Below are 22,283 nucleotides of genomic sequence, written 5' to 3' on the forward strand. Positions count from 1 at the left end.
GGTATGATGCAGGCGAGAGAACAGTTTATTGAGAGGGGGAAGAAGGGTCGGAGGAAGTGCTTTGTGGCGGGTTGGGGAGGTCGTTGGTTCCGAGGGGAGGGTTTCGGCGGGCACGCTTGAGGGAGTCGAGAGTGACACCGTTGCCGAGCTTTGTGATTCCAACGACGGGAGGATCATCCTTCTTGACAAATTCCCAAAGGCCTGTGGAATATTAGTATAAATTGCGACAATAATGATTATGGCCTTCGCTGCTTGAGAGATTGTTTCCATACCGGGTAGCTTGTGACCAGCCAGACGGAAGGCCTCGCGGGCGACCTTCTCGTGAATATCTCCCTTCAACTCGAAGACAACTCGGCTCACGGGCAATCGAACAGTCCAGTAGTCGAATTTACCCTTACCCTTACCCATACGCTGCTCGTTACCCTTAGTGTACACACCGATATTGGCGCTGACACGCTTGTAGAGCTTGTAATTCATTCCTCTGAGTCGTCGCTTAATAGTCTCCTCTGCAATCTTCAAGGCAGAAGAGGGCATGCGGCGATCGTGATCCTTCATCCGAATGCCGTAGTCTCCCCACACGACTGTTGTTCCGCGGGTCGATCCACCGGTAGCGACATGGGGACGGCCCTTGGGCGATTTGGACTTTTCGGCGAACTTGGGTGTGAGCCAATTGAAGGCAGGCGAGGTGGTTGAGAAGGATCGCGCCAGGGAAAAGGCAGCTAGCGGACTCGACAAGCCTGCATGGAACGGATTAGTTTCGAGTCGTGGTGACCATCTCGGAGGGGAAATATAATTCGTACAGGTTGGCCGAGTGCAGGCCGATAGGGGTCCCGCGAACATCTTCATCTGAGGACCCATTGTGACCGTAGAGGGCTGTTTGATACCGAGCGCGGACGATGTTTCTTTGCGAGGCCAGCGGCACTTTTCGATCGATATACACTAGCCCGATCAAGACTAAAGTGGCACGTGACCGTGTTTCGATCACGTGATTCCCGGCGCGTCCAGTCGCTCCGGCCGCGCGACTGGAGAACCCCGAGCTTCTGCCTTGTCCCCCGATCGCCATCTGCCTCAGATTCGCCCCTCTGAGATTTTGTACGGATAGGTGTGTGCCACTATGCCGCAAGATATCAGAAGCTTTTTTGGCGGCAAGTCGCCAAGCCAAGCCAACGGTGAGGCACCAAAGCCTGCGAAAAAGGAAGTAAGTTCTGGAGCCTGGATGCGATTCAGCTCTACAAAAGAAGCCCTATTACCCTCGGAGGTTCCTCAATTGAAGCAGATTACTGACATTTCTGTCCAAAATGAAGGATCCATCAGCCGCGAGAAAGAAACGTACGCTTCCCTGCTTCATATCCATCACTCATTCACAGATCTAATGATATGACAGGTAGTAGAAAGGTCGTTGATGATAGCGATGACGATGATGCTTCAGCCGTGAAACCCGCCACCCCCACGGCGAAGCCTAAGTCCAAACCGTATGCTTACCCTTTGCTTGATCTCGAGTCGCGCACCTTGGCTAATCATATTCTCGGAACAGTAAGCCGGAAGAGCCCAAGGGAGAAGTCACGACATCGTCAGATTATTTTGCGTCCAGCAAGAAGCGGGGGCAGACAATTAAGAGCTCCAGCACGATCGAAAAAGCCCCCGAGAAGACTGCCAGCCCCGAGAAAGCGAAGAGGGTCGAAAATCCCTCGAAGCCGTCACGGATCTCGAAGAAGGCCACGACTGTTCTTGACGACGATGGCCTTGGCGGAGACGACATTTTTGCTTCCGAATATGCGAAGGCCGGCAAGGGCGACGATGCCTATGTCGCCGAAGGTGATAGCGATGACGATGACGACGACTTCGAAGTGCTCGAGGTCAAGCCAGCCGCAGCCAGAGCTAAGAGAACACAAAACAAGAGACAAATCGAGGACGACGAAGACGACGATTTAGTGATGGAAGATTTGCCAAAGACTACACCGAAGCCGCGTGCAACTCGCAAGCGGAAACAGGAAGCTCTCACTGACGAAGATGAAGAGCTTCCCAAAGAGAAAAAGAAGCGAGCTCCGGCTAAAGCAACTGCATCCCCAGCTGCGAAGAAGACGAAGGCCAGCCCGAAGAAGAAGGAGCCTGAACCTGAGAACAAGGAGATCCAAGCCATTTTCGACAGCATTTCCCTGATCCGAGCACCTTCGCCACCTCCAAAGGAGGACGGACCAGCTAAGAAGTGGCCTTTCGGTGGCCAGCGATCTCGTACACCACCAGTTTCCGGAACAAAGGATGTGCCTCAGGGCGCAGAGAACTGTCTTGCGGGACTGACATTTGTATTCACTGGCGTACTTGAATCACTAGGCCGCGAGGAAGGTGCAGAACTGGTCAAACGATATGGTGGCAAGGTTACTGGTGCGCCTAGCAGGAAAACAAGTTACGTTGTGCTGGGCGGCGAAGCAGGACCAAAGAAGCTCGAGACCATTCAGAATTTCAAGCTGAAAACCATCAACGAAGATGGTCTTTTTGAGTTAATTCGACGTCTGCCTGAAAATGGCGGCTCGGGGCAAGCTGCAACAGCGTTCAGCGCCAAACAGAAGGCGGAAGAACAGAAGATCAAGGTTCTAGCAGCTGAAATTGATGCAGAAGAGAAAAAGCAGAAAGCAGCAATGGAGAAGGAGAAGGCAAGGAAAGCAACTCCTCAGCAGACTCCCAGCAAAGGAAAAGCCCCGGTATCTTCGCAAGAATCGCCAGTGAACGATCAGCTCTGGACCACCAAGTATGCGCCAACAGCTCCCAGCATGATCTGTGGTAACAAGACCGCCGTTGAGAGGATCCAAACATGGTTACGCAACTGGCACAGCAATGCCAAAAAGGGATTCAAGACCGGTGGAAAAGATGGATCTGGCATCTACCGTGCGGTCATGATCCACGGACCTCCAGGAATCGGCAAAACCACAGCCGCGCACCTGATGGCTAAACTTGAAGGATTTGATATTGTGGAAACCAATGCCAGTGATACGAGAAGCAAAAAGCTCGTTGAAACTGGGCTACTGGGTGTGCTCGACACAACATCTCTGCAAGGTTATTTTGCTGGAGAAGGCAAGAAGGTGGAGAGCGGGAAACGAAACCTCGTCTTGATCATGGATGAGGTTGACGGTATGTCTGCGGGTGACCGAGGAGGTGTTGGAGCCGTAGCAGCCATCGTCAAGAAGACCAATATTCCCATCATTCTTATCTGCAACGAACGAAGGTTGCCGAAGATGAGGCCATTCGACCATGTCACTTTTGATGTTCCATTCCGCCGCCCGACTGTGGAGCAGATCCGCGCCCGATTGTCCACCATATGCTTCAGGGAAGGTATCCAGATGCCTCGCCCTGTGCTGGATAGCCTTATTGAAGGAACACATGCAGACATCCGGCAAGTTATCAACATGCTGTCCGCTGCGAAGCTCGACCAATCCACTATGGACCATGACAAGGGCAAGCAGATGTCCAAGGCATGGGAGAAGCACATTATTCTCAAGCCCTGGGACATTGTTAGTAAGATACTGAGTGCGCAAATGTTTTCACCAAGCTCGAATAATTCCTTGGAAGACAAAGCTCAGCTCTATTTCAACGATCACGAATTCAGCTATCTTATGCTCCAAGAGCACTATCTCAAAACAAAGCCCACTCTTGCAAGCAATTGCATGGACCCGAGAGAAAAGAAATTGAAGGAGCTTGAGTTGATCGACAATGCTGCCTCTAGCATTAGTGATGGCGATCTCGTTGATAGAATGATCCACGGAACTCAACAACAATGGAGTCTTATGCCGACCCATGCCATGTTCAGCTTTGTTCGCCCGGCCAGCTTTGTCTACGGCAATAGCTATGAACGGCCCGCATTCACCTCTTGGCTTGGAAATAACAGCAAACAAGGTCAGTAGTACCAAACCATCTGCTTTGCCCTTATACTAACCGTGAAACTCTAGGCAAATTGACTCGTTTTGTCAAGGAGATTCAAGGTCACATGCGCCTTCGAACTTCCGGCAACCGTGACGAGATTCGGCAGCAGTATCTTCCTATGGTTTGGGATAAATCGGTTCGACAACTCCAAGATGTCGGCAAAGAAAGTGTAGATGATGTGATTGATTTCATGGACTCTTATTTCTTGACACGCGATGACTTCGACGCTGTTATGGAACTGGGACTTGGGCCCATGGACCAGTCTCAGGTCAAATTGGAAACACAGACCAAGGCAACTTTTACACGTCTCTACAACCAACGCTCACACCCTCTGCCATTCATGAAGGCTAGCAATGTTGTGGTGCCGAAGGCGGCCCCCAAGGAAAAGCCGGATATCGAAGATGCCATTGACGAGTCCGACGAAGAGGAGGTTGTGGAGGAGGCCAAGGACGAGGATGATGAAATGGATTTGAAGAAGGACAAGTATGTGAGCCAGCCAAAGAAGAAGGCAGCTCCCAAGAAGAAAGGGAAGAAGGCTGCCGAGGATGATGGTGAAGAAAAGCCAAAGAAGGGCCGGAAACCCAAGGCCAAAGCTTAGATGCAATTTGTATAATACGATTTTCCTCTTTCACTGCAGACTTCAAATCGACACTGCAGTTGCATATTACCAAGAAGCCTTCCTTTCCTTTCACCTATGTGGGCCGTCAAACGCCTCGAATTGCAAGTAGATACCGACTAGGACCGATGATATCCTTCCCACGATAAGACCTTGATGCAACATGATAGATTTCTTCAATGACTACATCTTTGGAACATGAGGCTTTTCCGAACACGAATATAAGATCAACATTGCATAGACATTGAAATTGGAGGCTCGACTTATCTACTCGCCAACTTCACGGTCATCATCCCACCGTACCCACTTCATCACGGACCAACTGAGGGTAGTTTGTCGAATCTTTTTGCCCCAAAAGAAGAATGGAATCCAGCATATAAGAACGCCCCCACAGATAGCAGCCATCTCGCCGTACGCGATATTGTAACCGTGAATTTCCACCCAAGGGTTTGTGTAAAAGCCGAGCAGGAAGCCGAAGGCAGATTTGAAAGCTAGTTGGGTAACGACGATTTCTCCAGCAATGGGGCGATAGCTGTCGATTGTGTACACAAGGGAGACATTGGTAGCTTGGGTGATAGTGAAATTGACTAGACAAAGTTAGCCTCTTGATCAAAGAAGGTGATGCAAAACGGATAGTAGACTTACTCAAGCCAATACCAATGGTGGGAACTATCCAGTGCATCTGATACTTGATACCACATCCGTATAGAGCTAGAGCCAAGGGGCCGGTAATGGCTCCAACCATAATGGCTGGAAGACGCATTTCGGGCTCACGAATGCCGTTATTGCGACGGGTGAAGTAATCGGCAACCCAATCGGAGAAGTGACCACCGAGAACAATACCGAATGCACAGCCAATGATCGCAGAAACGAAGCAAAGTCCAGACTGCCATGCCTCAAAGCCGTAAGCGGTTGAAAACGCGGAAGCAACATTCGAGGTAATTGCTGTGATGAAGCCGATAGTTACGGACATAACGAGTGTAGCCCACAAGACAGGAGGCAGAATCAACAATCCCACTGGTCGGATGGTCATTTGCCAAAGTGATTCATGGGTATATTTGCCATGATAGAGCTTCAGGCCTTGCTTAAAGCCCGGATTGCTATCGACATTGGCATCTTCAGGAGCAATCTCATGTTGAGTAGCCTCACCCACGCCAGCTTCTTCCCCCTTGACACTGCGTCGGATGCGGTTACCAGATGGACTCAAGGTCGTAATGGTGCCTGTTGGTGCAAAGTTGCGGTTGTAAGCCGTCTCTGGGAAAGTGGCATACACGACGAGAGTAACAAAGCCAATCAAGGCAATGGCGACGTAGTAGATGTAGCGCCATGGGTAAGATTTAACAATGAACCCGTCGACGATGGCACCACTTGCAACACCGAGATTCAGAGAAGCATTATATAGCCTGGCTTATGTTAGAAGGGCAGAGGAAAGGCAGAGTTCAAGCAGTTAACTTACGCTGTAATGGTTCCGCGCTCGTGTAGGAAGAAGATGTCGGCAATAGTAATAGGAGCCAAACATTCACCCGCGCCTGCAGCAATTCCCATGACGATTCGAGCAACTAGGAAATTCGCGTACTCTTTTGCCACAGCACACCAGATAGCAGTGATAGTATAGATAGTGAATGCAGTCACGTAGACCGGCCGACGACCGTATTTGTTGATAAGAGGCATCCAGATCAGGTTCCCAAGACCTTGGAACAAAGCCGTACAGTTGAAAAAGTAGGCTGTTTTCGCGATCGCCGCCGACATACCGGTCTCTTGCCAATTGGGAAAGAAGTCCTGTGCGGTTTGAAGAATGGCGAGTGTGGGACCAGCTGCGAGGAAGTTGCAAAGAACCATGGCGAGGCACACTGCCACCGCAGTGTATAGCTTAAACCATCTTGGCCTGTTGAATCAGGATCCCAGAGTCAGATATCAAGGATTGCAGAATGCTTAATGATGCTCATGGGGAGTTGTTACCAGTTAAGAGGATCTTTGGGATCATCAGAGGGGGTAGGAACCAGAATCACCTCGTTGGTATCCTCATCGCGGAGACGAAGATGGCCAAGTGTTTTGACCTGAGCACTCTCCTGCTCATCAAACTTGGCGCTGGAGCGCTCTCTTACTTGCATATTTGTTATCGAGCCACCAGAAAGCTTGGACTGGATGCTAGTCAAAGGAGTCAGGCTGGCAGCTCGATATATACCCTCATCTTCACAGACAGCCAGCGTCGCGAATGGCTGCGGGGCCCCACGCCTGCAGTGAATCTGGGGAAACAAGTCGAGGCCCACTTCCCGGATGATGGGGATGGATGTTATCACTTTCAGGACGGTTCCAGTGAGCTCGCCTGGCCCACCTGACCTTCTCCTTTTTTTTTTTTGTAAAGCGTTGCCCCTTCTGCTGGAGCGTAAAAAAGGCCCACTAGTATGCTAGAGAAGGGAGAGTAGACCACCATTCACAAGCTGGAACCACGCGCCTCGCAGCAAAAACTCAGAACAAGAAAATCTTAATCAGTAGCTCATTTTCACTCCTCAAGAGAAAAAAGTGGAGGGTCGCAGCCGATATTGCGCGTCAAGAACGCCCTGTGGCGGCCAATGTCCAATCACCCCGCTCGAGATCAGCACTGCTATCCCGGTACGGGATGCGGCCGTCTTCCAAAAGGTATCCTGAAAACAGCTTTGTTGCTTGAGAATTCGGCCCCAGGGCGGGCCTCCGCGCTGATAGATGGTTGTTGAGCCGATGCTAACAATCCACAGGACCAGATTGACTAGGTTGACAGACTCCACATCTTTTATTCCCAGCCGCCATTGGAAAGCGGGTCGAGCACTTGCAAAAACTGCACGTCGGACTAGATAATGTTTCGCAAGGCTTGGCACTCTCCTTCTTTTCTAGTGCTTACCCCTTTGCTGCTTTTATCGAGTAGAACTGTTTATTCTGCCCTCAGCTCCTTTTGCCAGTACCAAGTTGCTACATTAATGGGCCGTTCTTTTCGTGACCATCACGATCAGCTTGGCGATAGTATTGCCTCGCTCAACGTGTAATCGCCCGGGGGGTACTAAAAAGCCGTAGATAAGCACCTGTGTTATCTTCAGATAGTACTATAAATCCGGTGATGGGAAAGTTTTTGCTATCTACTGCTTTCCCGCGAGTGACGGTATTTCCAAGATTTTTATATTGAAGCAAGTGAGAAAACTCAACCAAGTCGACTCTATCTAATACTATTATCACTGTAGTAGCTAGTACTATTAGAATTCAGCCATCTCTTTTGTAAATTATCAAGTTAACACAGCACTGGCTCTTGGGCTCGTTGTCTCAAAGTGAGGCAAACCTTATGTCGCTAGATCGCCAGATGAAGGAGCATCCTTACTTAGAGACTTTACATGTGTAAGCGGCTGCTCAGGTGTTATATAACTTCAAGTTTGCTTGTTCTTGTCACCTGATAACATTTTCCTTCATTCGCGACAGAAAGGTAACCACCATAAGAACTACTAGTAGAAAGGTAATGCTGTGTAACAGTGACATCCCGGGGATGGCACCTAACGATTGCGCTTCCACTCACCAATCCATACTTTAGTGCCGCGGTCTCCTAGTCCATTGAGTTAGTAATGTCTAAGTTTTCTCGAATTACTGGCCAACTAATCCATTTTCATATATTGGCCCTGAGGGTTGGGAAATAAGTGTCTTTGGTATCGAAGTTTCTCACAATGGTGTGTTCTGCTATTACAGTCATCTTAAACAGGCCCCATCGAACTATTTTGGCAATTGCTTATATTTAGCTTTTTTGCATGTTTATCTCGAAGGACCTCTTTACTCTGACTCCTGTGGCTCTATCGATTTTTATCTCGCATCTTCCCTGCATCTCGTCTCACTCTCCCCACGCTGCTTGGTTGTGGTCCTTAATCCTCTTCACCGAACCTGATGACTTCTTCACCGATTGATATATCAAGTGCTATCCTATCCAGTGCTTTCAACATGCAGTCCTATGACATTCGCGTCGATAATACAGAAGATAAGGTGTCGCTACAACAGCAGGAGAACCTGACGTTATCCGAAGGTGGGCGTGATGATATTCAGCTTCAACGTCTTGGAAAGATACCTGTTCTCAAGGCAAGTAAAATCTATCATGATCACCAAATTCCACTTACTCAATTATATTCAGCGTAACTGGGGTGTCCTCTCGGTTCTTGGCCTTGCCTGTACGATCCTCGGGACCTGGGAAGGGTTACTCGCGTAATACTCAACGGGAAAGCGTTATTATACATCTGTGTTAACATCGAAACAGAACCTTTATACTCTCCTTGACCAAGTCTGCAACCGCTTTTTTCTTCTCGCTCTACGTATAATCTCGTTAACGCAAATAGTGGTGGCTCGGCCGGAGCTGTTTACGGCTTCATATTCGTATGGATTGGCACGGCTTGTTATTTTGTGGTCCTGGCGGAGCTTGCTTCAATGTAATGTACAATCCGAGCTCGATTTCCTACCACTAATTGCATGATAGGGCCCCGACATCCGGTGGGCAATACCATTGGTGTGCAATGCTCGGTCCTAAAGAATATAGGAATCTCCTCAGTTATATCACAGGTACTGTCCCATATTTCCCTGAGCTATTCACATTATCTGCTTACGTTTATGGCCAGGTTGGCTCTCTGTTGTCGGCTGGCAAGCTGCCTTCGCCTCGGGTGCTTTCCTCTTCGGAACCCAGGTCCAAGGAGCAGTAAGCCTAGCATACAACAGCTACCATGCTAAACCATACCAAGGAACTCTCATCATGTGGGCTTTCCTATGTGTTGTATTCGCTACGAACATGGTAGGTGGCAGGTTCCTCCCGCGACTTGAAAGCGGACTGTTATGTTTTCATATCGTCGGCTTCTTTGGCATCATGGTACCTTTGGTTATCAAGGCCCACAACAAATCAGAGGATCAGGTTTTTGAAGAGTTTCTGAATGGTGGAAGCTTTCCTAATCAGGGTCTTTCTTGGTTCGTGGGACTCAGCGGTGCGGCTTTCGCATTCGGTGGTGGCGATGCCGCAGTGCATGTAAGTGGGGGATCAGATGTTGCTGTCTTGAATTGATATCAACTAAAACTTATAGATGGCCGAGGAATGTTCAAATGCAGCAGCGGCAATTCCGAAAGCGATGATGCTGACGGTTGTGATCAACGGTTGTCTTGGATTCGGGATGCTTTTGACCATGTTGTTTTGTAGCGGCAATATACAAGATGCATTGAGCTCGCGGAGTGGGTATCCTTTCATGGAGATATTTCTTCAAGGGACTGGTTCGATGGGTGGCACGCTTGCAATGGTCTCTGTGCTGCTTTTTGCCGCGGGTTGCTCGATCTTCGGGATGTTGGCGGCAACATCTCGACAATTCTGGTCTTTTTCTCGAGATAAAGGGGTTCCAGGATGGGTTTGGTGGTCCAAGGTAGAAATATACCCAGAGATTTAAATTTCTTCTCGCTGATCAAGAATCGCTTTCCAGGTCAACTCTCGACATCTACCAGTCTCCTCCATCGTATTGACCGTCATTATCGCCGCACTCCTAGGGCTGATCAACCTAGGGTCCAAGCTTGCACTGGAGGATATTTTATCAATGGCAGTGGCTGGCTTGTATTCATCGTATCTGATAGTCAGTGTACTGCTCCTATATCGACGGTGCAAAGGAGATATTTCTCGTTTTAGCGATGCAACGAGCATGCAGACGAACCTTCCCGGAGCCAGGCTGGCCTGAGGTCCATTTCATGTGCCTGGGATTTTTGGTATCCTTGTCAACGGCTTTACAGTGATCTACATGACCATCATAATATTCTTCAGCTTCTGGCCATCGGAAATTCACACCACAGCAAAAACGATGAACTACAGTGTTGTGGGAACTTGTGGCGTTGTGGCTCTCGCAATTGCGTACTATGCCGTGCGTGCACAATATGTCTATCAAGGGCCAATAATGGAAGTGAGGGAACAGGACTGAGAATGAGTGACTGGGCTTTTCGTGGTGTCTGGATACTTGCGTTGCTTTTTCACGAGTCCGCTTCTTTCGCCTTGACGATGGGCATATACGAGATTGAGGTTTAAGAGTAGCAAATTGACTGGTCTCCTACTACTGGTACTACTAGATTTAATTCTCTGAAGTTCCTATATTACTAATACTAGTACTACTAGCCCTGGAGTAGTAGAAGTATAGAGAGTCGGCTAGAAGCTACTACTAGAAAAATAAACAAACAACCTCGAACCTTGGAAACAAACAAACAGAAAAGAGAACAGATGGAAACTAGTCAATTCATTCTATACAAATTGTACAATTCCCCGCTAAGTAGTCAATAACCAAATACTACTTATAGTACTAAATAGTAGTCCCCCATAGAATACACTTTGTAGGGCTCACGGGCTCACGGGCTCGCGGGGAAACGATCGGCGCCCGCCACTTCCACTTCGCCCTGCCGCATCCACTCCGCCCTCTACTTCCCTTCTCTTCAACTTCAGCTTTCCTCTTGTGTTTCTGCTTCTGCTTCTGCTTCTGCTAGGCTGGTCCTGCTCAACACATTCCCTTTCTCAGTCCTACCCATCCTTCTGCTGAGCATGCGCCTTCGCCTCTGACGACTTCTTCATCCACGAGTACACCGCCATCTAACACTATCCTCGCACCTACTGGCGACCAGCTCCTCCCCTCGTTTGGAGCCGGGGAAACATGTCACTCCTTCATAATGAAGAGTAGGTTCCCCTCATACTATTTCTAGCTCTACCTCTATCTCCGCCCCTCCTCGCTATCCCCCCTGACACCGTGACGCCTGGCTGACAAGTGTTCAGCTTCGCCATCTGGCAACTGCGCTCCTCATACCTCTCGACGATCAAAGACGGCATCGGTGACCGCTTGATCAACGTCAACAACTCTGTCCTCAACACCCCAGGCTTCCGCGCTGCCGGTTGGTCGGCCGTTGCTACCAACGGCACCAGTGCTAGCAGCATCAAGCGCACCTACTCCCCTCCGATCCCAACCACGGCGGCCGTCTCCTCCGAATACTTTCGGCTAGCCGTACGAGATGCAAACGCTGCACGGGATGAGCTACAAGGCCTTGGACTGGAAGGAGGTGAGGAAGATGAAGGGGGCATGGTGACCGGCAAAGGCAACATGGATTACACAGGTCGAAGGAATCATGCTCGAGGAAAGAAGAAAGGCCGACGCGACCATAACCAAGAGACACAACCGCCGGTAGTCCCCGAGGATGACGATAGCAGTGACTTGAGTGATGACAGCGACGAGGAGAGTGAAAACTTGCGCCCGTATGTTATCAGGCCACCCGTCGATCACATCGCATACCGCGATTTCATTTGAGATTCTAACAATTTTAGGTCGGCCGACGCGATCAAATTTAACAAGATGCCCATACGCCGGGACCGAGCCGATTCCTCTCCTATTCGTTCGATTGAACACCGAGAACGACCAGAGGTCATGATCACCTCGCCCTCGACACAGAATGTGGCTAGCCATTACCGCACGGGGTCGCTGGGGACTGCGGTTTCCGGCAAGCAACAACGCCCGCGAGGGGATACAACAACGAGCAGTGACTACCTGTCAACAGATAACGAGGTCGACTCTCAGAGCTACAAACCGGGCCAGGTCCAGTTCTCGACCGCTGATCACGCAGTGGATCGTCCCCGCAGACGACGGGAACGGACTGGTAGCCGTGGTGCGGACAGTATCGTCCTCGAGGATTTGCACGAGCAGGATGAGGACTCCGGCGCAGAGTCCGTGGGATCTGCCTTGTCCTCGGAATTTGATGCCACAGCCGGCTCTGGCTCATTGCTGCTAGCTGGAGTCGGCATTAATGGTACATTGAACGCGTCCTCTCCAGTGGTCCTGATGCACAAGCTTCCCGCAAACACTGGACCCAGTCAGAGCAGCTCTCCGCGTAAAACTAAAACCCCAGCGCCCGAGTTACATGACCTTCCACCACCGCGGCCTATCAGCACATTTAAGCCAGTCAGTTTGCTCACTAAACAGCTTAAGTCTAGGAAACGAGCTCCGAGCAATCCTGTGGAGAAGTTCATCGTTCTTTCTGGCAAAGATCAGGCTGATCCACTACACCTCAAGATCTATGTTCCATTTTCATCCGATCCTGAAGATCCACTGGATCTACCCCTCACGCGAGAGTCTAAACTTGCAGAGCAACCTGCGATAGTCACTGTTGCCGAGACGATCGGTCTTGCACTTTGGAAATACTCCGAAGAGTCGCGTGATCCATCTATCGACCGAGAGAAACTGACAGTCAACCGATGGACTCTGCGTATGGTCGACGATGGCGAAGTCGAGTACGACTTCCCGGCGCTCGGACGAACACTTCCGATGACGGACTTCACATCGAACAATAACAACGCGGCGAAAATGCGTGGCCGGTCACGAGGCAAGCCATACGACGAGTTTGCACTTGTCGAAGCGACCAATACAGAGTTTGAGGAGAATGAACGACTGCATCCGCAATTCAGCCAAAGTCTTGGGTCTGATGAGGGTGAGCCCCCTGTCAACCTAACAGTCCCGGGTGCCCCAGGCGCCTCTCAACCCACTCCGCCAGTCAAGCCCGCAATAGGACGACAGAACCCGATTCTCGGCCAGCCATTCTCCTCCGCATTGAACGACAACACGCTGACGCCAGCGGATCGACCAATGGTTCCCATTTCGCATGCTACCCCGCGCATGGGTGTGACTAAGACGTTGAAGATTCGCTTCGTTAACCTAGAGGCCGCTGCGCATACGATGACCCTGAATCCCTCTACGGACAGCTACATTGCAGAGCTCCTGGACGCAGTGTGTAAGCGCTGGGGTCTGGATAAGGGCAACTACCTCCTCAAGGTGATGGGCTCGAACACTATTGCGCCGCTTGACCGTACCGTGGAGGCATTGGGCAACATCACGGAATTGGACCTAGTCCGCCGACGCTTCGGGGCTGGCCCTCTTTCACTCGGCGGCTCACCTGGTAGTTCTTCACCCAATGCCCCGCTCCAGGTAGACAGCAACCCTCAAGCAACCTTGAAGAAGGGCAAGAAGGGCGGGAAACCCATGCTGCCTTCATTCTCACAGAAGCAAGATCTTATCGCCGGCTACTACCGCCGGTACCATGTCTTCCGCAAACAACCCATGACCTTCACTGCTTCGAACCACAGGATTTTGACATTCGATAACGACTATATGCACATGGTGCCTGGCGATACAGGCAAAACAGCGGACACAAAAACACGCTCGATCAATTTCAATGATGTCGTGGGATGTAAGGTCAGCCGGCGGCATCCAAAGAGTTTCCGAGTGGTGGTGCTCCGCGGCAACGAAGCGAACGAACAAAAACGTTATGATTTTGAGGCCCGCAATGCTTTGGAGGCTGTCGAAATCGTGGATGAGATTAAGAAGAACATGACACAATATCGTATATGATTCAGGGCAGCCTTGCTGAAGGTTTTCGCTAGTTCTTGTTTGTTTTTCAATTGCACTGGATCAATCATGGGGAAACGAGGGAATACCACATCGTATCTGTATATGGGTGGCCGGTCTGGCGTTTTGTATCTTTGGTTACAGTCAATTCGAGTCTTGAAGATTTCGACATGTTTCACTTTTTCTTTCTACGAGTAGCTGGCATTTTGATCCTTCGAATGCGCGAGCGACCCCTAGAACAAATAGGGTTCACCCCACTATCCTTCAAAATGCACCACTCGAATACCACAAGCCACCGTATGTGCAAATGACTCTTAAAAAGCGTAGACCAAGGGCATATTGACACCACACAAGTGACACAACTATACATAGAGTTCCTTGCTATCTGAAACATAGTCCTAATAACTTGGCGATTCGATGTGGCTAGACGCTTCCTTTGGCCCCCATATAACTACATTAGGGGCGGGACCACGCAACGACTGGACTAGAAAATCGTAAGCCAAACCTTGTAAGCCACCTAACATCTTTGTGGCCTGAAAGAAGAGCCTACGAGCCTTCTTGTCAACCCTTGGAATATCCACGTTCGATCCCAGAAAAGATTCCAGAAACTGTGGAGAACCCAACTACCAGTAACTCCAAGCACACCACAGCAGCACCCACAAAATGGCCACCGACAAAGAAGACCGCCTACTAGCACAACCAAGCCTCTTCGTCCAATCTCACAACGACAAGGGGGCAGAAACAATCCTCCTCATCCACGGCGCATGCGGTAGCAGCAAAGAATGGGACGACGTAATCCCCCACCTAACCGATCAAAACTACCACGTCCTCGCCCCAGACTTACCGATGCACGGCCAATCCGTCTCAATCAAACCCTTCAACCTCGACACAGCCACTGCAAGCATCTTACATATTATATCCGCACACGCCAAAAATGGCACCGTGCATCTAGTAGGCCTCAGTCTAGGCGCTCACATCGGTGCATGTATCGCCGAGCGCGCAGCGCCGGGCCAAATATCCTCAGCGATATTATCGGGGTATAATACCCTTGCGCCGCCAAAGATGCTTATGCCTCTGATTATGCCGTCGATTTTCATGCTACATCATACGATTCAGATGCTCACGCAGTTTCGCACGGAGATGAAGCATTTGCAGACTGGGCAGTCTTCTTATGGACTTATATATGAGGTTGGTCGGACGCTTTCTGAGCCGCGGCCGCTTGGGAAGATCGCCGTGCGGACGCTGGTGGTTGCGGCGCAGAAAGATTCGCTCTTGCAGAAGGATAGACTTGATTCTGCGAGGAAATTGTTTGCGGCCGTGGATGGGGGGAAAGAGGGGGGGAGTCGGGTGGTGCTTCATCGGGGGATTCTACATGCGTGGCATATATTTGAGCCTGTATTGTTTGGGGAAATGGTTGTTCAGTGGGTTGGAGGGGAGAATATCAGTAGTGATTTCGAGGATATTGAGTGAATGCCCAGGTGGGAGATAGGTATATAGTACTACCCATGGACCTGGGGCCCATTGTATTGAGCACAAATCTAACACACACACACACACACACACACACACACACACTGGCAGGTAATAAATATTAGGTAGAGCTCCTTGAATTTGGGCATGTATATGAATTTGAATTAAGTCGAATCGTTTTCATCAACGGAATGTCAAATGTCAAATGTCAAAGAGAAGGAGAAAGGGAAAATTTTGGAGTCTGAGGCACTCCATGCCGCTGGCTTCACTTTGTGTAGATACATAGCACTGTCACTCTCGAGTCTCCAGATAGGTTTATCTTCACCCGCAAGGTTTAGCTGAAATAACGAATAGAGGGGATAAACCCATTAAGATTGTACAATATTGAATATAGACTTGGCAAAGTGGGACTATGTCAGCAAGGTGTTTAACTCCGGGACTAAACAGCCACTACTCTCCAAGTCTCCAACATGCCCCAATAAAACTCCAAGGGGGTCGCTATTGACATGGCTCTCGTGCGGGGTATCACTTAAATCGGGTTGATCCGACATGAAATCAGCTAAGTAATCACGATAGCGTTTAATTCATCGAAAAAAAATCAGACTTAACTAACGAGCAGAATTAAATCCTTATAAATTCGCTCCGCTTACCTTAGGGTAGGAATCTATAGTAAATAATGAGTCAAGAAGGAATATTTGGTCTATCTTTGGAACGAAAGCAAGATTACGATTGTCAATTAACTGCAATTTCCCGGGGAGTATTAGCGGGGAGAAGTGCATTCCAGATAAGAGGTCCATTTAGGGCTTGGCTATGGAGGGTGTACCCAAAGGCCGGAGCGTTGGCTCCGAGTCCCTGATAACGATGGATCAAAAGACTCCAATGTTTTGACTAGTCATAGAAATTGATTTATTACTAGTAGTGTTGCGATAAGGTATTTCTATTGGAACAAAGAATCATATATAACCTTATGAAGGAGGGAAGCCTTGTAAGGATTCAGCTGATCACAAAACTAGTACTGGCAGTGTGCGATATAACTAATACCCTTTGATCGATGCGTTGACATGGCCCAGATACATCGACAATCTGCGAGGGCCTTTATGGTAGCTCTGAGTTTCGTTTCTTTCCTGGGTATATTCAGCCCAGTCAACGCCTTGAGTTCTGCACAAGGAAAGACCATAGAGCTGAACGGAGTTCCCTACTTCGTTGGTAATGTGGCCGTGTCTCAGATATTGGAAGTACCAGTGTCAATCTATGAAGAGCCATGTCTCTCCGATATTGATATATTCCCTTTGACGGTCATATCTAGCAATGCATCAAGCTTCACAGGTCAAGAGCTAGATGAAACTGTGTCTGACTATATGCACAGAGATGATGTGTTTAATACGGCATTCTTGAAAGGTACCAATCCTCTGTCTCTCCCAGGTCTTGTAATATTAGATATATTGCTAACGATAACCCGGCCATTAGCCATTTATGTGGCATACAATGGAGATGAAACCCCGTCTGTCGAGATACGGTCAACATTTCCCACACTCCTTGACAATGGCAATTCGCTGTTCCTAGTCTCACCGGAGTACGCCAACAATGGACTGAAACGTACAGCCAAGGCTCGTCTTGCACAATCTATCCCTATCGGCCCCTACTTTGCTTCAGCGAAGACCGGCAAGATATTCAAGGCTCATCGGCTTTACTCAGATGATAATCAAGCCTTCCTCGAGCCAGCTATCAGCGACGAGGAGGGCGGGTATATCCCACTGGCCCCAGGATTTCAGGTAACGCAAATAAGTAGACTTCGTTTAGCCAGGCCAAGCAAGCTAATTTCTTACAGGGACATAGTATTGCTGTTCCATCACGGTTATACTATACTGCTACTCCAGAGCAGCCATTGGCCGGTGTAAGTATCACGAAAGGACATATTCTTCAAACTATGACAAGCAATGTTCTTACTTCTCGATAGCTCCGACTTGGCGTAAAGGACATTTTTCACGTCAAGGGTCTGCGAACAAGTGGCGGCAATCGCGGATACTACTCACTCTATGACGAACGCAACACCACCGGCCCAGCTATTCAAAGTCTTATTGACCAAGGCGCAGTATTTGTTGGAAAAATGGGAACCGTTCAATTTGCCAACGGCGATAGCCCAACAGCGGACTGGGTTGATCTCCACTGTCCCTTCAATCCTCGTGTGAGCATTCTCTATCTTAACTCCAGGGCAGATTTTACTAACGGTTCTGCAAGGGCGACGGATATCAATATCCCAGCGGCTCCTCAACCGGTCCAGGCGCAGGCATGGGGTCCTACGAATGGCTCGACATTGCGGTAGGAAGTGACACAGGCGGTTCGATGCGTGGCCCAGCTGGTGCTCAAGGGCTTTTCGGAAACAGACCCTCAACCGGTGCAGTAGACCTGGATGAAGTCATTCCCCTTTGCTCTGGTCTTGATACTGCGGGGGTATTTGCTCGCAGTGCTGAGTTGTGGTCGCGTGTCGTTCATGCTTGGTATAAGCGATTCGATGACCGATTTGACTCCTACCCCAATTCCATTTTATACCCCGAGAGCTCTTTCACTGCAGAGGCAATTAACAACACGGATGCTTTGTATTTGATTGAACGTTTCGTTACTCAGTTCGAGGCTTTTTTGGGTACAAAACGTACTGCAATTGATGTTCGTGGATCCTGGAATAGGACGCGTCCTGCTAACTCGCCCGCAACGTCTTTGGATGATTTGCTTCATTATGTGAGTATCATTCTCAGACTACCGTATAGCAAAGTCAATGGCCAAGGTTTACATTGATTGTCTAACTATTGATTAAATAGACCTACGGAACCCTCATCACTGTTTACCAATGGCTTCACCTAGGCGTGCCGTTTTTCGCCGATTACGCGAAGAAGCACTCAGGGCGTACCCCATATGTAAATCCAGGCCCTCTCCTACGCTGGAATCTCGGGAAAGAATCCGGACAGCAAGGATTTGACACGGCCTGGAATAACAAGACCATCTTCATGGACTGGTGGAATAGTCCAAGTGGATTCGGCGCTCGAAACAACGAAACCTGCTCCGAGTCAGTGTACATTTATCCAAATAGTGTTGGAGAAGTGAGCTACCGCGATGAATATCTGGGGTAGGTTGGGGATCGCAGTATGTAATCCTACAAAGACATGCTAACGAGTGTTCTAGAGGCCCAACTGCCCCGTATTGGGGAATGAGCGACAGCAACATCGCTGTCTTTGCTAGTGTGCCTGACCTCGTCGTTCCGAGTGAGTATTGAATCATCCAGTTGAACTGTTCTGCAAAATGCAATGCTAAGACTGTTTTTTAGTCGGGGAGGTTCCCTACAACAGTACCAAGAGTGGCAAGGTGGAATATCTTCCCGTGACAATGAGCTTGGTTGCTGCTCGAGGGTGCGATCTCATGTTAGCCAACATGGTCGAGCAAATGGAACTAGAGGATATTCTTCGTCCGGTCTCAGTTGGAACCAGATTGTATCCCTAGAGAATGTTCAACCAGAAGATATTATGCAGACCTATTAAATTGGTTACCTCCAGAGATTACTAGTATTCCAGGGCAGGTGATGACAAGATAACCTTGGGACTCGGAAGTGGGTTAATATAGCAAGTCATGTAATCTTAGGGTGTGATGTTGGCAAATAAATTTAATAACCAGAAATCCGGTGGCTGCAGCCTTACGCTTAAATAACCTAAAGATAAATGGTTTAAGTTCTCATCCTTAGGGTATTCTATACTTCGATGGCTCCTAAGGTTAAGGTAAGGTTGGCCCAGATCGGCCCGATAAGAAGCTCCGCGGCGATCATCCAAGTGGGACATCAAATTCCTCCCACCGCAACTCCCCATGTCACTTCAAGCTCTACCACCATGAGATAACAGAAACAACTCTCAATATGACATCAAATCCACCAGAGACTGACGGACTCCCGTCCGCACCAACAGATGATTACACCTCATCGCAGCGCAGCAAAGGCCGCTTCCGCTTCAAAAGCTCCTCCACAAAACACTCTTCCTCTACCACCCACAAAAGAGATCGCAGTCGAGATCGCAGTCAAGAAACAGATCGAGACCGAGCTCATCGATCCTCCCACCGCTCCTCCCGCCACAAACACCGTGACCGAACACACACCCGCCATCGCACGCGCTCCCCATCCCCACTCAACCCCTCAAACTACACCCCCCCTAGACGGCGAAGCCGCCTTCCGCGAATCCCTCTTCGACGCCCTAGGCGACGACGAAGGCGCCGCATACTGGGAATCCGTCTACGGCCAACCAATCCACAACTACGCCGTGCCCGGATTCCCAAGGGACCCGATGGCGAACTAGAGCGCATGGACGAGGAGGAATATGCGACTTATGTGCGTGCGCAGATGTGGACGCGGACGAGGGAGGGTATGATGGCTGAACAGGATCGATTACGTGCTGAGAGGCGACAGGCGAAGATTCGTGAGGAGGGGCGGCAGAGGCAGCGTGGGAGGGATGCGGAGAGGGAGGCGTTCGAGAGGGCTATGGAGGATAGTCTTAGGCGTGGTCAGGAGAGGAGGAAAGGGAAGGCTTGGAAGGGGGCTTGGGGGTTGTATTTGGAGGGTTGGGAGGGGGGTTCAGAAGGCTGTGTTTCGGTGTCAGGATTCATCTACTGCTACTGCTGATGGTGGTGGTGAGGAGGGAAAGAGTGGTGGGTCGACTGCTGCTACGCCGTTGCGGAATTTGCTGTTCTGGCCTGTTGAGTCTGGGAAACGGTGTGATGTGACGCCCGCTGCTGTGGAGGAGTTTCTGAAACATGCGCCGGAGGGGGATCTACTGTCTACGCTTAAGGTGGAGCGTGTGCGGTGGCATCCTGATAAGATCCAGCATCGGTACGGGGTGCTCGGGGTTGATGAGAAGGTTATGCGCAGTGTGACTGAGGTCTTTCAGATTGTTGATCGAATGTGGAATGAGGAGCGGGAGCGGGTTGGGAAGAGTTGAATGAGTCTCCCAAGAATACCTACTATCGTTCGGTGGTAGATGAACTCGGAGGATGGAGCCCTGATATCGATTGGATATAGTCCTGGACCTTCGCCATCGACGAGCATGTTGCATTTTACAGCGATTTATAGATAGCGTATAAGATACCCAGACCACTTTGCTGGTACCACAACCTTGGAAACAATAAGATTTCCCAATAACGAGAATTATCATGACTGGTTTCATTTCAATAGAAGAGAAAAAGCTGCCTAAAGGAAGTAAACGTGACGTAAGGCACCAAACGCAACGCAGATAATCAAAGCTTTCACAGGCTATGCAAGACAAACGTTCGACAGCCAGAAACAACTCATCCCCTGAACGAACGGACTGATGTTCATTTTTATATCTCAAATAGATATAAGTTAAACGAGGCTTTTTCTTAGAACCGCGAAGACCGCGCCTTGGTGCGGTAGACGGTGTAGCCAAAGTAGGCGCCGACAATAGCACCGAAGAAGAGGATAACCTTGAACAAGAACCATGTCCAGCTACCCTTCTCCTGCGGCGCCTTGTTGCCACCACGGCCGCGGCTGCTGCTGTCCTTTCCGCCGGTTGATTGGTCACGGTTATTGCCCTTGACATGGTACAGGTTCTCGGCCTTGACGGAGACAATGTCATGGTTGTCGCTCAGTTCGCCTGTCTCGGCAGAGAAACCCAAGTAGGCGACGGAGGGAATCGCGATGCTGGCATCCTCAGGAGTCAGGCTGAAGCAATTGGTCCAGGTGTCCTCAGACTTGTATTGAAGGTCCAAGGTGAGGGACTTGTCCTGGAAGTAGGTGAGACGAAGCTTGGTGGGGACAGGAGCGTTGCGGAGTCCACGGGCCTGGAAATAGCGTTAGTCTTGATCGATAGTTAGGAGGGCATATCAAATATGTAACTTACAGAGCATCCAGCCAGCTCGTTAGCCTTGCCGTCGTGCGCCTGATCGTAGGTGGTTTCACCGTCACCCATCATGGCCATAACGTAGGGGAATGATACGCCGGGACGGTTGTTCTTGTAGGTATCGACGAAGATACCAAGGCCCTCGAATTTGTCTTGCGATCCAAAAACGGGACCTTGGGTTCCGCGCTGTTTGGTGAGCCACATGGCAAATCCATCACCGTGTAGGTTGCCGTCACCGTGAACCTCGAATTCAGTCTCGATCTAGATGTGGTGTCAGAAATAGATCCAAAAAGTGGGAGGTTATTCGTTTCTTTTTGCTCAATTCTTACCTGCCAATTAGTGGCCGTCAGAGGCACGCGGGAGAAGATCCATCCTTGTTGAGAGGGTCGATCGGCCGTCAGGCGAATATACCTGCGCGAAAATATCAGTATATGAGATCTTCCAAGCCAGAGTCTCACAGGAAGCTTACTTGTCGGCCCGAATCACAGTATCACCTCCGAAGTCGAACCAGCGGCTTTGGAAGTCGGAGTCTAGGTATGGCTGTCGCGAGCTGTCAACAAAGGCATTCTCCGAGTATAGCGGGTGGGAAGTGAGCAAAGGGCGACTAGAGGTAGTGATCGTAGTAGACGACAAGCTGAAAGGGTATCATACCGGAGCGAGACTGTGAGTGCGGAGCTATACAATATCAATATCAGTACCTCGGTTCCGCAAAGGTGTCAATAAACAAGTAGAACATACCGGGATGCTTCTGATATTAGGATCATCGCCGTCATAGGCACTAGTCGGAACGGCTGCAAGGCCTGCAAGGCAGAGGAGGGAAGAAAAGGCAGGGAAACGCATGTTGAGGTGGAAATTAGGACCCAATTGGTAGGGCAGCTCAAGGATAGACCGGGGTGGGAGCGGGGGATGATTGGGAGATGGGAGTTACGGTGTCGCCAGGACCCGAAAACCCAAGAATTGAGAGAAGATGAATTGAAGAGAAACGGCGAAAGAAGGGCGGAG

General features: G+C 49.8%; 9 protein-coding genes across 9 annotated transcripts; 6 read left to right on the forward strand and 3 right to left on the reverse strand.

The window, feature by feature from the left end:
* Positions 1 to 25: 25 nt before the first annotated feature.
* Positions 26 to 858, reverse strand: N7509_001651 (mitochondrial 54S ribosomal protein uL16m; the record flags this gene model as incomplete). Its single annotated transcript, XM_056626288.1, has 3 exons — positions 26 to 201; positions 273 to 737; positions 801 to 858. 3 exons carry the CDS (start codon positions 856 to 858, stop codon positions 26 to 28), a joined length of 699 nt encoding a protein of 232 aa, XP_056492083.1.
* Positions 859 to 1,114: 256 nt separating this feature from the next.
* On the forward strand, positions 1,115 to 4,513 carry N7509_001652 (replication factor C subunit 1; the record flags this gene model as incomplete). The annotated part of the gene is made up of 4 exons (XM_056626289.1): positions 1,115 to 1,329; positions 1,389 to 1,472; positions 1,535 to 3,888; positions 3,942 to 4,513. 4 exons carry the CDS (start codon positions 1,115 to 1,117, stop codon positions 4,511 to 4,513), a joined length of 3,225 nt encoding a protein of 1,074 aa, XP_056492084.1.
* Positions 4,514 to 4,798: 285 nt separating this feature from the next.
* Positions 4,799 to 6,642, reverse strand: N7509_001653 (putative MFS transporter; the record flags this gene model as incomplete). Its single annotated transcript, XM_056626290.1, has 4 exons — positions 4,799 to 5,118; positions 5,177 to 5,934; positions 5,988 to 6,416; positions 6,491 to 6,642. 4 exons carry the CDS (start codon positions 6,640 to 6,642, stop codon positions 4,799 to 4,801), a joined length of 1,659 nt encoding a protein of 552 aa, XP_056492085.1.
* A 1,840-nt stretch (positions 6,643 to 8,482) lies between these two features.
* Positions 8,483 to 10,291, forward strand: N7509_001654 (amino acid permease; the record flags this gene model as incomplete). The annotated part of the gene is made up of 8 exons (XM_056626291.1): positions 8,483 to 8,608; positions 8,670 to 8,731; positions 8,872 to 8,961; positions 9,009 to 9,091; positions 9,148 to 9,545; positions 9,601 to 9,930; positions 9,988 to 10,104; positions 10,136 to 10,291. 8 exons carry the CDS (start codon positions 8,483 to 8,485, stop codon positions 10,289 to 10,291), a joined length of 1,362 nt encoding a protein of 453 aa, XP_056492086.1.
* A 915-nt stretch (positions 10,292 to 11,206) lies between these two features.
* On the forward strand, positions 11,207 to 13,926 carry N7509_001655 (Sin1 family protein; the record flags this gene model as incomplete). Its single annotated transcript, XM_056626292.1, has 3 exons — positions 11,207 to 11,213; positions 11,303 to 11,783; positions 11,853 to 13,926. The coding sequence occupies 3 exons, from the start codon at positions 11,207 to 11,209 to the stop codon at positions 13,924 to 13,926; spliced, it is 2,562 nt and encodes an 853-aa protein (XP_056492087.1).
* Positions 13,927 to 14,586: 660 nt separating this feature from the next.
* N7509_001656 (alpha/beta fold hydrolase) lies at positions 14,587 to 15,393 on the forward strand (the record flags this gene model as incomplete). Its single annotated transcript, XM_056626293.1, has 1 exon — positions 14,587 to 15,393. One exon carries the CDS (start codon positions 14,587 to 14,589, stop codon positions 15,391 to 15,393), a length of 807 nt encoding a protein of 268 aa, XP_056492088.1.
* Positions 15,394 to 16,454: 1,061 nt separating this feature from the next.
* N7509_001657 (uncharacterized protein) lies at positions 16,455 to 18,885 on the forward strand (the record flags this gene model as incomplete). The annotated part of the gene is made up of 7 exons (XM_056626294.1): positions 16,455 to 17,165; positions 17,222 to 17,287; positions 17,351 to 17,578; positions 17,632 to 18,129; positions 18,210 to 18,514; positions 18,571 to 18,650; positions 18,713 to 18,885. 7 exons carry the CDS (start codon positions 16,455 to 16,457, stop codon positions 18,883 to 18,885), a joined length of 2,061 nt encoding a protein of 686 aa, XP_056492089.1.
* A 455-nt stretch (positions 18,886 to 19,340) lies between these two features.
* On the forward strand, positions 19,341 to 20,363 carry N7509_001658 (uncharacterized protein; the record flags this gene model as incomplete). The annotated part of the gene is made up of 3 exons (XM_056626295.1): positions 19,341 to 19,658; positions 19,706 to 19,844; positions 19,918 to 20,363. The coding sequence occupies 3 exons, from the start codon at positions 19,341 to 19,343 to the stop codon at positions 20,361 to 20,363; spliced, it is 903 nt and encodes a 300-aa protein (XP_056492090.1).
* A 418-nt stretch (positions 20,364 to 20,781) lies between these two features.
* On the reverse strand, positions 20,782 to 22,121 carry N7509_001659 (legume-like lectin family protein; the record flags this gene model as incomplete). Its single annotated transcript, XM_056626296.1, has 6 exons — positions 20,782 to 21,222; positions 21,282 to 21,542; positions 21,611 to 21,692; positions 21,751 to 21,848; positions 21,933 to 21,956; positions 22,020 to 22,121. 6 exons carry the CDS (start codon positions 22,119 to 22,121, stop codon positions 20,782 to 20,784), a joined length of 1,008 nt encoding a protein of 335 aa, XP_056492091.1.
* Positions 22,122 to 22,283: the final 162 nt, after the last annotated feature.

Source organism: Penicillium cosmopolitanum (assembly GCF_028827165.1).
Source record: "Penicillium cosmopolitanum strain IBT 29677 chromosome Unknown utg000004l:1.0-4361866.0:1.0-4365735.0, whole genome shotgun sequence".
NCBI classification, from domain to species: Eukaryota; Fungi; Ascomycota; class Eurotiomycetes; order Eurotiales; family Aspergillaceae; genus Penicillium; species Penicillium cosmopolitanum.